The following is a 13,437-nucleotide window of genomic DNA, read 5'->3' as shown; positions in this document are numbered from 1 at the left end:
GAAAAAAAAGCAGGTGTTCATACACAGCCTAGGCTCTGTAAACTGTTTAAAAAAAGCTAATTTATACAAAGGGGGGCCCACCGTAGCACGTAAACATGCCCGTTTACAATGCAATTTACAGATTTCTTTTCAGCGCGCTCACAGGACTGACAAGAAGCAGATTGTAAGGTGATTTGAAAAAAAGTCATTTTGTCAATAAACGTTCTCCAGAATTGCTTAGCCCACCTTTAATTGATTCATTGATTAGTAAATCTGCAATACATCAGGGACTCTTTTGACTTTGATACATTTCTTGAGACATTCTTTAAAAGGGAAAATGCAAAAGATTCCCTGCTTCCAGCGCGTCAATTGTGAATCATTTGCTGATTGTGCAGTGTTGGTGTGGCAAAACAAGACCAAACAATTAATCAAGTAATTGAGAATATAGTGGAGAGATCAATCGATAATGAAAGTAATCGTTTTTTTCCAGCCCTCCACCTCCACCCATCCACTCTGGAAGAGTTATGAGCCCACACACACACACAGCTCTGCCACAAAACATCAAGCTGTAACCTCCTCTCTCAATACACCCACTCCAACACACACACACACACACACACACACGCACACGCACGTATACTACAGCTAAAAAAACATTCCCACTAGCGTACTTTACAATCTCACTTTCTCCCACATGCCCAGTGCAGGGACAAACCAATATGACTACCATATGCCAAGTCAGATCACACAACTACTTTCAGTTTAGCAGTTTGATTAAACAAATACAGAGGAGAACATAATATGTAATGTTTCGCTTTATTAAAAATGGAATTCCTTGTAGTGCAGAACCTTGTTTCCTGGTTTACCCATCTGGCTGGCATTATCAATTTTAATGAATATGTGAGCAGAACAAAAAACACATTGTAAGCACAGCTAACAGGCACAGCACTGAAGCTCGTCATTTACTGTGTTTGTGGGTAGCATTGAGATGGTTGATTGAGGCTTAAGCACAGTTAAGTGTGTCGCCGTCTGCAGACTGTCAATACGCACGCACGCACGCACGCACAGACACACACACAGACACACACACACATCTATGTGTGAGCAAAAATCATGCATTGAAGCAAGTGGAAGTGACGTGTCAGACGGGAGGACAGAAATTAACTAATGAGTGCTACTGGCATGCATGCAAAGCCTGACCCTGGCATATAAACATGTGCAAACACTCTCCCTATGCCTCTCTGTGTGTGTGTGTGTGTGTGTGTGTGTGTGTGTGTGTGTGTGTGTGTGTGTGTGTGTGTGTGTGTGTGTGTGTGTGTGTGTGTGTGTGTGTGTGTGTGTGTGTGTGTGTGTGTGTGTGTGTGTGTGTGTGTGTGTGTGTGTGTGTGTGTGTGTGTGTGTGTGTGTGTGTGTGTGTGTGTGTGTGTGTGTGGAGAAACACAAGAGGTGCCGTTTGTGTGGTGAGCCTTGAACAATAAAAAAGCATTTCTCCGAGGAGGATGACCTTTAGTAAACACATGGCATATGAAAGATGTATGAGAAAGAAAGAAAAGAAAATGAAAGAGAGTACAATGGGTGCTGGGAGGCCAGGGATAGATTTTTTGAAATTCTTCCAAGAGCAAACAAAAGCTGCGGCAAAGTTTCAGCCAAAGCAACAATGGTATAGGCGCCCTCGAGAGAGACAGTAGGTGTGAGAGAGAGTTCACAGAGTCCACGGCTGTACCTTGGTTGTCTAGTGTGTTGTGAGCCAGGTTGAGGGAGTGAATCATGGAGGCGGGGTTCTCAGACAGCGCCGACGCCATCTTCTGCGGGAAATCCCTGGAGACAAAACATTTTTTTTTAAATGTCTGGAAAAAAAATTGCTTACTCGATGCAAGTCTTTGAGCCAGAGATTTCCCTAAATCAACTGAACCGCACCTGGCAAAGTCTCACAATTACACCTCTAGGTAATGAGGGCCAAATATCCTACTTTAGCAGCCGTACTGACGCTTTGCAGAGTTTTTTTAATTAAATTGAAGTATGTTTGTGCTTGAAAGGCAGAATGAAATGAGGTAGACCTAATGCGGGATCCACACACACACACACACACACACACACACACACACACACACACACACACACACACACACACACACACACACACACACACACACACACACACACACACACACACACACACACACACACACACACACACACACACACACACACACACACAGAGAAGTAGAGACACAGTAATATCAGCCTCTGTACGACCTGGAGATGGGAAGATGAGGTAAACTTAGGGATTTAAACGTATACTTTCGGGGACCTACTGCAAAAATGCTGAGATTCTAAATCTTGTTTTCTTAAACTTTGACAAGACATTTTTCTTAATTGAATTAATCGACCGTTCAGAAGTTCAGAAATGATTCTGCTCGCTGCCGGCAGCTGTTTTCAGTGAAAAGATCGAAAAAAACACTCTCCTGCCTGGCACTAATTGAGAGGCAGGAGAAGTTAGCGACTAACTGGTGAAAATAGTGGAGAATTTAGCAGCTATACAGCCATAGATTTCCCTCAGGAGTTCGTTGAGACTGAAAAACAGAGCTAAAAGATTAGATTAAATACTGGACTAACATTATTAGGTCTGTGTTTGCTGGTTGTGTAATAAGCAATTGTTTGCTAACATTTTAGCCGCAAAACACGTTATTGTTAGGGTTCCGATGCCCTAAAGTGGACCAAAATGAACAATCAAGGTTGCTTGGAATTGCATTAAAAACGTGACTTAAAGCAACATTTCAGATCACGTATACGAAAGTGTTTTAGTGGGAGTCATATATTCACCGCCATAAAATTCTCATGTTTGAGTGACTTACTAAGCTTTTGGTGCAGTGCTTGTGAAGAGCCTCTAATAAAAAAGAATTGCCCTCTCTATCGGGAATGATTTAACACAGGGGGGGTTGGGGGGGTATAAAAAAATAACTTGGTAACACCATTATTATGCTGCAGTAAATCATTTTGCCTTGAGGTGGCCAATTCATCTCAATTAATACACGACATATTACTAAATAATACAAACCCATGCATAGAATGAGAAAAGTCTGGCAAGCTGAAGGCCAACATTTTGACTAATGTTTCAGAAAAAATAAAAATAAAAATGCAGCTGGGAGGGAGGGAGGCTTTATTGGATGAAAGAGCAGAGGTCAAGAGAGGTGGGATGGAGAGAATAAAGAGGACAGAGAGAATGGGAAAGGTCAGGACAGCGGAAGAAAGGAGAGATGAGCTAAGGTGTAGAGGTGATATGGAAGTGTGCATAGAAAGGTGGAAAAAGTGAGATAGAGAAAAAGACTGGAGCGAGTAGTAAAGGACAAAAGAAGAGAGGTGATGGATTGTTGGCGAAGGTGAAGAAAAGGAGAGAGAATTCAATCAGATTAAGCAGACGGAGGTGACAGGCCAGGCATATGATAATGTCATGAGGTAACAGAGTAAAAACCTACGATTTGAGTCCAGCGTTCTCCAGAGTGAGCTCCTCCAGACTGTTGGACTTGCTGACTGTGTGCAGAACCTGGTCCACCACCTCCGACCCCTCAAGACACACACACACACACACACACACACAACAACAAGGAAGATAAGCTGTTATGTTTTAGCATTGGTAAAACGCTGATTAATAGACTCAACCTACAATGTAACCGTGCGTAGACGTTTGCAAAAGGCTAGCACTGTTTCAGTATTTCAAAAGAGATATAGAGTACATGTATTCCTTTTTGTTGTGCTCTCTTCACTGGTCTGAAGAGGTCGGGGGCTCAGTTGCAAAAAGGTGATGTCATGTACTTCCATGATGCCTAATCTGATCACAGTTGTCTGGTTGTTAAGGTGTTACATTCTTATATATCCAATAATATATATAATCCTATTATAATCCTGAATACATTTTGTGTTTGTTTTTAGAATTTTGAGTGTTGCTTATTTAGCCACGTATACACTAATATATATTAGGGCTGTCAAATTAACGCGTTAATTTCGATTAATTAATCACAGAAAAATTAACGCAATTAAAAAAAATTACGCAGATTAATCGCACTTGTTTCCACCCCCATGCTTCACAGTAGGTATGGTGTTCTTTGGATGCAACTCAGCTTTCTTTCTCCTCCAAACACGACAAGTTGAGTTTTTACCAAAAAGTTCTATTTTGGTTTCATCTGACCATATGACATTCTCCCAATCCTCTTCTGGATCATCCAAATGCTCTCTAACTTCAGACGGGCCTGGACATGTACTGGCTTAAGCAGGGGGACACGTCTGGCACTGCAGGATTTGAGTCCCTGGTGGCGTAGTGTGTTACTGATGGTAGCCTTTGTTACTTTGGTCCCAGCTCTCTGCAGGTCATTCACTAGGTCCCCCTGTGTGGTTCTGGGATGTTTGCTCACCGTTTCTGTGATCATTATGACCCCACGGGGTGAGATCTTGCGTGGAGCCCCAGATCGAGGGAGATTATCAGTTGTCTTGTATGTCTTTCATTTTCTAATAATTGTGCTCCCACAGTTAATTTCTTCACAACAAGCTGCTTACCTATTGCAGATTCAGTCTTCCCAACCTGGTGCAGGTCTACAATTTTGTTTCTGGTGTCCTTTGACAGCTCTTTGGTCTTGGCCATAGTGGAGTTTGGAGTGCGACTGTTTGAGGTTGTGGACAGGTGTCTTTTATACTGATAACAGGTCCAAACAGGTTCGCAAAATAAGCTACCAATTTATAATATATCTTAAATGAAATCGATGCGTTTGTTTTACCTCAAGGATACAGACAACGTGTTTTGGGGAGTTACAATGAATGTTACATGAATTTTGTTTGGTTAAAACAATTTCAAAAGGTGGCCTTTAAAATTAAAAGACAAGTTTTGAAGGACTTTAAAGATCAATGCAAAATGTTTTGTACAGACAGATTTCTTGTAGTTCACCTAAGATGAATTCCACTCATTCAAAAGCATATTATGAGTAGTTAATAAGCATAGACATCATCTTCAATAGATCCGTACAAGTATACAGAGGGCAACATGACTCAGTGTCCTCTTTCAGTCTAGCTATCTTAACTACATTTTCATTTAGTTCAAGAGATTAAGGGACATTCCAGTGAGGCTTTATGCATCTGGTGCATTGGTCCAAATCAATAGCAAATTGATTCAAGTTTACTTGGAAAACGTAAAGCAATTCCAGAACCATAATTTGAAAGAAATTTCTCAATACACATTTGGTCTGCAGTCTGCGCTATGAGCACATAAAAAATAAATATATGATAAGTTGAAGGCTGGCAGAGGAAACATAAAATAAGGAAACTAAAAGAGAAAAACAGATTGGTAGTATACATCTGGCAAGAGGGTTTATAAAGGGAGGAAGATTAAAAAAAAAGTTTTTACTATGCGCAGGTCTTTGCAGTACAGCTTGGTGAACCAGGTGTTGTACGCAATGGCCGCCACGATCACGGCCAAGTCCCTGTAATACACAAACACACACAAGTGAGAAAAATTCTAAACTTTAAATTAGCAAACTCCATCTGCTCAAAACCATTTGATGTCATTTATCCATAAATTCACATTATCGTGGGCCAAATTCCCTTTTTTTTTTTTTTTTTTTTTGCTCCCCGTGTTTGGTAAAAAGCAGTTTATCATTGTGACAGTGAGAGCACTATGGGCAGGGCTGCTTTCTAAAAGATGACTGATACTGCAGCAGGAGGAAAAGAAGCAGAGAATAAGAAAAAAGGGAAGTGAGAGAGAGGTAGGGATCGATGGCCGGGTCAGTGGATTATTCAATAAAGCCCCAGTTTGATCCCAGCACCAGACCTCTAACACTGCTAAACAAACAGACTGAGCCCCCAATACCAGCCTGTGTGTGTTGGCCAGGGTGAAAGAAAGAGAGAGAGAGAGAGAGAGAGAGAGAGAGAGAGAGAGAGAGAGAGAGAGATACAGAGGGGTTTAGAATCCTCCGAGGTCCAACTAAAGCCACACTGCTGCTGCTAAACCAGTGATACATCAACTGACAAACAAGCAGTGAGAGAGAGAGAGGAAGACAAGAGGGTAGCCAGACAGAGGGGAAAAACGAAGGGGAAAGAGTGTCATATAGCCAGGGAAGGTCCTGTTGCCAGTCACTGCAGTAGCCAGGACATTAGAGTATATCTCAGAGGAGTAATATGGCCACAGGCTGGGTTCCTTTTTTCATCAGACCAGATGACTAACGCAGCTGAGTTCCCTTGTGTGTGTGTGTGTGTGTGTGTGTGTGTGTGTGTGTGTGTGTGTGTGTGTGTGTGTGTGTGTGTGTGTGTGTGTGTGTGTGTGTGTGTGTGTGTGTGTGTGTGTGTGTGTATGATGCACATGTCGAGATTTATCATTCATCAACACCGACTGTTGATTCATGTTTTGACAGCAGGACATGTAATTGACCTCTACACTGTCTCCCTCACACAGTCATGCAGTCTGCTGGTGTGTGTGTGTGTGTGTGTGTGTGTGTGTGTGTGTGTGTGTGTGGTCTTGTACTAGTACGTGAGGTGAGGACACAGCAGGTCAATCTGTCCATGTTTACCTCTTCACAACGATCAATTACAGTGACAACAAGAGTCATTATTTTAAGTGTTGGTAGGTGGGTTACGTTACCTTGGACAACGTCAGGCTAGAAACTTCCCTCGTTTCAAGTCTTTATGCTAAGCTAAGCTAATTGGCAGTAGCTTTGTATTTTTTCCTCATAGACATGACTGTGGTTATCAAGCTTCTCATTGAACTCGTATCAACAATTCAAAACAGGTGTATTTCAAAAGATACACCAATATCCAAGGTTTTAAACTATTTCTTAAGCTTAAACTATACTTTCTGCATCCACATAGTGGTGATGTTAACATCAATACTATCACCTGCCCATTTGGACATATGCATGCAGCCTAAACTTTACAACACTTTTTGGCATATGTGAAAAGTCCACAAGTAAACACCGAAAAGTAACACAACTAACAGGCAATGGCCACATCCATGTCCATTATGGCGCATACCAGGCTTAGCCTGGCCATTCAACTGTATCATAATTTGAATAGGATCTTTAGGCAACCCCCAAAGGTTCCATCAGTTTTTACAGCTCACAATAAGCACATCAGAGAACGGTGATAGTCTCAGACATTATCAGGAAAGGGGCTAAGATAAAGTTGGTACTGGAGAAAAAGATCATAGGGTCATTCAGATAAAACTATCCCTGTTCATGGAAGGTCAAGAAGTGTCCACATTAAAACAAGCTTCAAACTTTGAGGAGAATGTACCGTACTTTTCGGCCTACAAGCCGCGACTTTTTCCCCGTTTTTCGACCCTGTTATTACACAGCACAGTATATATTCTGTAGCTACTGGGGATGGGCGTTAGTAATCGAGTACTCAAGTACTCCTCGTTTCAAATGATCTTGATTGGTGGATGAGGAAAATCGTTTTTTTTTTTTTTTTTGTGTTTGTAGCCTTTAGGCCGGCCGGCGGGCCGCCCCTATTTTAAAATGTTATATACGTGTACAAAACGGCACAAAACGGATATAAAGTTTAACAAAATTAAATATTTTGATCCAAGTTAAATAAACTAAGCGTTGTGTCAAACAGAAACCGCAAATAACTGCCACCTCCGTGCAGCGCAGCCAGTGTGTGGTCTCCACAGCACCGCGGAGCTGAATGCGGTGCTGGAAAACTTGGAAAATCACGTAAAGAAGCCAGGCTGACTTCGGGCACATTCGAGCAAACGACATTTAAGAAGCCTTTATTATGGAATATAGAATTGAGATTCAAAAGCCGACGGTGTAACGTTCCGTTAACGAGGAATTAGTCACGGACAGGAGTGAGCATTACGCGGTTGGATAGCCTACTACTTCTACTGCTTTGGTGAGTTATTTAGCCTATCTATGTGTTTAAATTGTAGGACAATAATTGTATTGTATTTGCTGCCCTTCTTATTTTAAATGTCTATTTTGAATGTTAGCCAACTACAGCCCATGCTTTTTTTCTCTCTCTTTTTTCTCTCTCCACCGCAGACCTACTCGATCGGTTTAAATTGTGGCCCGCTTATTTAATTACTTTCAGTTAGGAAAATGTGTTTTAAACTTGTGGAAAATAAATCCTTAAAGGCCTACTTCACCGGTGGGAATATGAAGGTGTATTGAATTCTGAGATCCCATGTAGTATAAATGTGCAAAAAAAAAAAAAAATCGGTTCATCCTAGCCTGAGAAAAGGCAGAAAGAGTGTTTTTTTTAACCCTATATTAATCTTACTGTGACATCACAGTACGATAAATATAGGGTTAAAAAAAAATTACTTTGTAAATATTACTGTGATGTCACAGTAGGAGAAATCACAGTAATATTTACAAAGTAAGGTTTTTTTTTAACCCTATATTTATCTTACTGTGATGTCACAGTAAGATTAATATAGGGTTAAAAAAAACACTCGTTCTGCCTTTTCTCAGGCTAGGATGAACCAATTTCAATTTTTTTTGCACATTTATACTACATAGGATCTCAGAATTCAATACACCTTCATATTCAAACCGGTGAAGTAGGCCTTTAATATCATATGGCAACTGTGACTGTTTGACATAAGCATTGAGCGCTTTATTGCGGTCAACCGTTGTTCTGTAGACAGATGCGTTGCGTCCTAAAAATAGAAAAAAGTTTAACGAGAAATCGATTGATCCTCGAGGAATGCAAGCGATCACACGAGTAGCGAAAACACTCGTGCCCATCCCTAATAGCTACTATTGCACAAAATGGTAACACTTACGTACGTTATGCAAATATGCAACTTGTTTGTTGAAATGTGGGAGCTTCCTCAAGCAGCCATCTCTTTCCCGACAATCCCCTCTGTGCACGAACTCTTACATATGGTAATTAAACATTATAACACCTGCGGCTTATTGTCCAGTGCGGCATATAGTACGGAAAGTACGGTATACGCTCCGTTCATTTCATGGCTACATTTTCTTGTGTACAAGTGACAGTTTAAAAAAAACTTATTGTAGTCATAGAAAGACAAGGGGGTCAAACAATGTATTCATATAATTTCCACCCCGTGGGGACAATGAATATTTATAGCACTTTGTGAGAATAATAAACGCATGGATAGGGGACATTCTTATTGATGGTACTAACAGTAAAGGTCAGAAGACACTAAAATCATCAGGAATCATCCTTTGGGGATCATAACTTTTCATATTACATTTCACAGAAAGCTGATTGTGTAGATGGTTGGATGGGTAAGAGAGGCGGATGGTAGTGGTGAACTGCTTCTTCTCTTTGAGTAACAAAAACTAACCAGACAGAAAAGTTAGGGAAAAGTTGAACACTGCATCCAGAGTATACCAGTGTCTATAACTGAGAGTGTGTGTGAGAGAGTGTGTGTGTGTGGGGGGGGGGTATGTGTGTGAACGCCCACAGTGGAGTGACTGTCTTGGGGCAGTAAGGCGTAACAATTTCTGGCTCACACACACACACACACACACACACGCGCGCACAAACTCTCTCGACTTCAATTCCCATACACACAGTCCCCCTCTGCAACATGGTGTCTATACCTGCAGTGTGTGTATATGTGTGTGTGTGCATCTGTGTTTAGTGTGAGGAGGAACAAGAGAAAGGGTAGAACATACAGGAAGGCGCGATAACAAGCAGAAGAGAGGAGACAGGGGCCAGAGAGAAAAAAGGTGTTCGCTTTCAGTCAGGAGGAATGAGCCGAGACGACATTTGAACGGACTAGCAGTCAGCAGAAAAGAGCATGGCCCCGTCTGCCCCACGGTAACGCTAGATGGACTCTCAATCAGGGGAGATTGAGGGGATGGAAGTGAGGGGAGGGCAAGGAGCGGGGGGGGGGGGGGGATACAGTAATACACCACAAATAGCCTCTGGCACAACATCATAGAAAGACCAAATTGATAGATCCTTTCAGTCATCTTCAACCTTGTCTTCATAGTTTCTGTGTACTGTTTTTAGTGATTCCTTCTATACTTCTGTCAAAATCTTTGAGTTTCACAGATCAATTTCCGTTTGATACAACCTCACTAAAAAAAACAGAGCAGCGGGAGAGTGTTCAGCGTTGGATTGTGGGGCTCCAGGGAACAGTATGTTAGAGGGAAAAAAATTAAAAAAAATAAATACAGCTTGGGCAGGCAGCTTTCCCACTGCATAGGCGCTCTCTTCATCACGGGAGCAAAAAAAGAACAACAGCGATGCAGTGATTTTTGGCTCGCAATCTGAAAGACATTAATATATTCATGAGTTGCCGCCGCAATCATGCCTCTGCGAATGGCTTTTTGATTTACCAGTGTAGCGAAGGCTTTTGCTCCTACGATGAGATATGCATTTTTTATTTTTTTTTGTGTGAGAGAATGTATCCTCCTCTCCTGGCGGCTTGTGTTGTTTTATAAGCATAAGGAATCCATATAGGCCTTCTGGGGGTTTACGAGGGAGGACAAAACATTCCTCAAATATAAATACATGTAAGCTCGGCTGGATTCTCCCCATCTGCGTGTCGGCTGTCAACTCTTTTGTAGATCGGCAGTCAATCGAGCATATGACGCGTACGTACACTTCTCATGTGTCGAGGGAAGGGAAACTGGGGACTTAAAAAAAGAATCCAGCGGGGAGGTAGAGAAGAAGACACATGGCATCTTACAGCTGTTTCCCAGCCCCAGATTGTGCCTTTGACAAGCGTATCATTCCCCCTTTCCTCTGTGGTGGTTCCAAACTTGTGAAAAAAACTGACAAGAATCAGCAAAGTGAGCCAGAGAATGAAAGAGTTATACGCTCTCAAGGTGTTTTACCCAGGGAGGCTCATGTTAGACAAACAGCCACTCTACAAGGGGGCTGGCAGACAGTGAGATTTACAATGCGCAGTCTAGATGCCTTTTCCAAACAGCAGTGTGGTGTGTAGAATTAGGACAATGATGGGTTTTTATTTTATTGTTATGGGTCCGTGCTCCACCAAAGGGGATCTGGAATGAAACAACTGGGAGGTTTAAGTGCCGACTTACAGCTCCACGTTGTTTTAATAACAAGACGATCAAGAACATGGTGTGAAGCGTGGTCCCGTTACACTGGCATTGGTTAGTGTATTCTGCTTTTAGTCCGGTATGTGTCAAGTCAGTTTTGTTTGTATAGACGAATATGAAAACTTGGAAGCAGTGGCGCAAAAGGTGGGTATGCACTATATGGCATAGGGGCGCCGCACTCGAGGGGCGCCAAAGCGATCGGAGGAAAATTATTTGGAGTTGGCATTTTTCTGTATTTAACAGCGTTTGTGTAAATGATATGATCAATAACAGAGGCACGTCAGTGATAAGGTGCCCCCCGCTCCTTCGCTTCTCCTCACTATAGGAGTTCCAGTGCGCACCCCCTCGAGCACCGTCAGGTCAGCGCCCAAACAACAAACTCCCTTGTTTCCCACTATTATCATATTTTGCACCGTTCCAGCGCACGACTGAGGGGTGTGTGTGTGTGTGTGTGTGTGTGTGTGTGTGTGTGTGTGTGTGTGTGTCTGTGTGTGTGTGTGTGTGTGTGTGTGACAGAGAGAGATGTTTGATGGTTGGGTAGCAATGATAATGAAATGATAATGATCCTGTCAACAAGCTGGTTTTTCCCATTTAACCGTTTTTCTGAGCAGTTTTTTAATGTTTTTCTTAGTAAATACCAAGCCCCAACCTCAGTGATTTTTACCAGCATCCAATAAGGAAGTGACCACAACTGTAGTAACCGGAAGTGCCACTAGGGGGGTGGAAGACAGCCATCTCTCATTGACTCACTTGTTAAACAAGCTGTTTTCAAAGTCTTATTAAACCTATTTACAGCCTGGTCCACAAAACCATTTTAGTCTGTATGTTTAGGTCATATCTCCATGACAACACTGAGGGGGGTGAATTTTTTCGGACCACGATAGTTTTTATTTTATCGGAGGTTAAAATGTATTGGCGCGATCTCTTGAGTGACAGCTCTCCGCCCGTTGTCCCTCACTTTGCCTCGGAGGTATTACGTCAGCTATCTCCCTCCCCCTCACAAAATGGCGACGCGCACAAACCAGGATTATTGGATGCCGTGTGAATAACTGAGGTCAGCCCGGATGCTACATCCATATTATTTACTATCTATGGTAAATACCTACACACGTTCTTTGGGTAAAGTCAAGAAGGTTGGCTGACTAACTTGTTTGGCTCATTTTACTATTAATTTGAACTGAAATAAAAGTTTTCTTTGTCTTTAATTCTCTTCACCAGAGTTCACCAAATTGCTTATTTTAAAAATTCCCCCCCAGAATTTCGGACATGTCACCTTTTTCATGGCTTATGAGTTTGCATCCCTGACACTAGTGAGGCCACAAAAACATAAATGCCCAGTATAGTTTTATTTCTGCTGACAACCGATTCTTCACTGTGTCCTTTACTCTTGGGAGAATCAGTGCAGGCAGACATGACATGGTTGAGCCGATCACCTGCTCTAATATGTAACTTAAAATGGAAGTCTGTAATCCGGCTGTATCTGCATACCCCCTGGAAGTGTTTGGGGAATGCTGCAAACCTCTAACTCAAATCTCAATTGCAAGATTTGACAACTTTCAGCCTCGTCTGCTCGGGCGAAGACATTAACATAGACTGCAACAGAGACTGCAACAGAGCTGAAAGATAATATAATTGCTATTGCTTCATTTCAAATCCAATGTGCCTGAGCACAGAATCCAAACAGACACACAAACACACACACACACGTTTGTACGGCTATACTTGGGAGGACACTTACTCATAGACATAATGCATTACCTAGCCCCCTAACCCTAACCATCAAAACTAAATGCCTAACCCTAACACTAACCCTTACCTAGACCTAAGAACCGGACAAAATATCTCACTTTCCAAAAATGTCCTCACTCTAAAGGTCTAAAACTCAAATTGGTTCAGAAAAAAAATAGTTGTACAATTACACACAAATACACACACACAGGCAGAAGAGTAAGGGCGGCATAAGCTATTTTCGTCTCTCAGAGCATGCTGGCGCACTTTCACAATGTGTAGTTGAGTTGTCAGTAAACTATGTCACCTGCTGTCAAGATGGCTGAAGTCCAGTAATTGAACTCCCTGTTGTCCTGAGAGTGGTAGATGGTGTCAACATCCTGGGAAACAGAGGAGCAGAACCAGAGAGAGAGAGAGAGAGGAAAGATAAGGGGAAAAGAAACAAACCACCGGACAAAGAAGCCAAGAGAGTTATCTAAAAACAGATCCTAGTTTTTTTTTTTCAATTTTACAAAAGACAGGAGTAAATATAAAAAACAACAACACACACAATATGATTTAGTAAAAATTGTTCATTGTCCTCACCCACTGCACTTCTTCTTTGCAGCCGATTCCATTGTAGTCGCAGAGAGCTGCATAGGTCTCAGAAAAACCTCTGAAAGATGGAGAGCAGAGCAGAGCAGGGCTTGTGGATGATTAC

The 13,437-nt window shown here is 42.0% G+C and overlaps 1 protein-coding gene across 1 annotated transcript in view; it reads right to left on the bottom strand.

Annotated features, from left to right (window-relative positions):
* The window catches only part of carmil3 (capping protein regulator and myosin 1 linker 3), a gene marked incomplete at its 5' end in the record, with an annotated part of 90,830 nt that overhangs the window by 53,534 nt on the left and 23,859 nt on the right, over positions 1–13,437 (bottom strand). The window contains 6 exon segments of the mRNA XM_080034004.1: positions 1,703–1,797; positions 3,456–3,544; positions 5,372–5,447; positions 13,045–13,072; positions 13,075–13,117; positions 13,323–13,392. Coding sequence (XP_079890130.1) covers positions 1,703–1,797; positions 3,456–3,544; positions 5,372–5,447; positions 13,045–13,072; positions 13,075–13,117; positions 13,323–13,392 — 401 coding nt within the window.

This window comes from Ammodytes marinus (assembly GCF_949987685.1).
Source record: "Ammodytes marinus genome assembly, chromosome: 9".
In the NCBI taxonomy this organism is placed as follows: domain Eukaryota; kingdom Metazoa; phylum Chordata; class Actinopteri; order Uranoscopiformes; family Ammodytidae; genus Ammodytes; species Ammodytes marinus.
The sequence above is the reverse complement of the archived record's forward strand: the minus strand, read 5'-3'. Positions and strand labels throughout refer to the sequence as shown.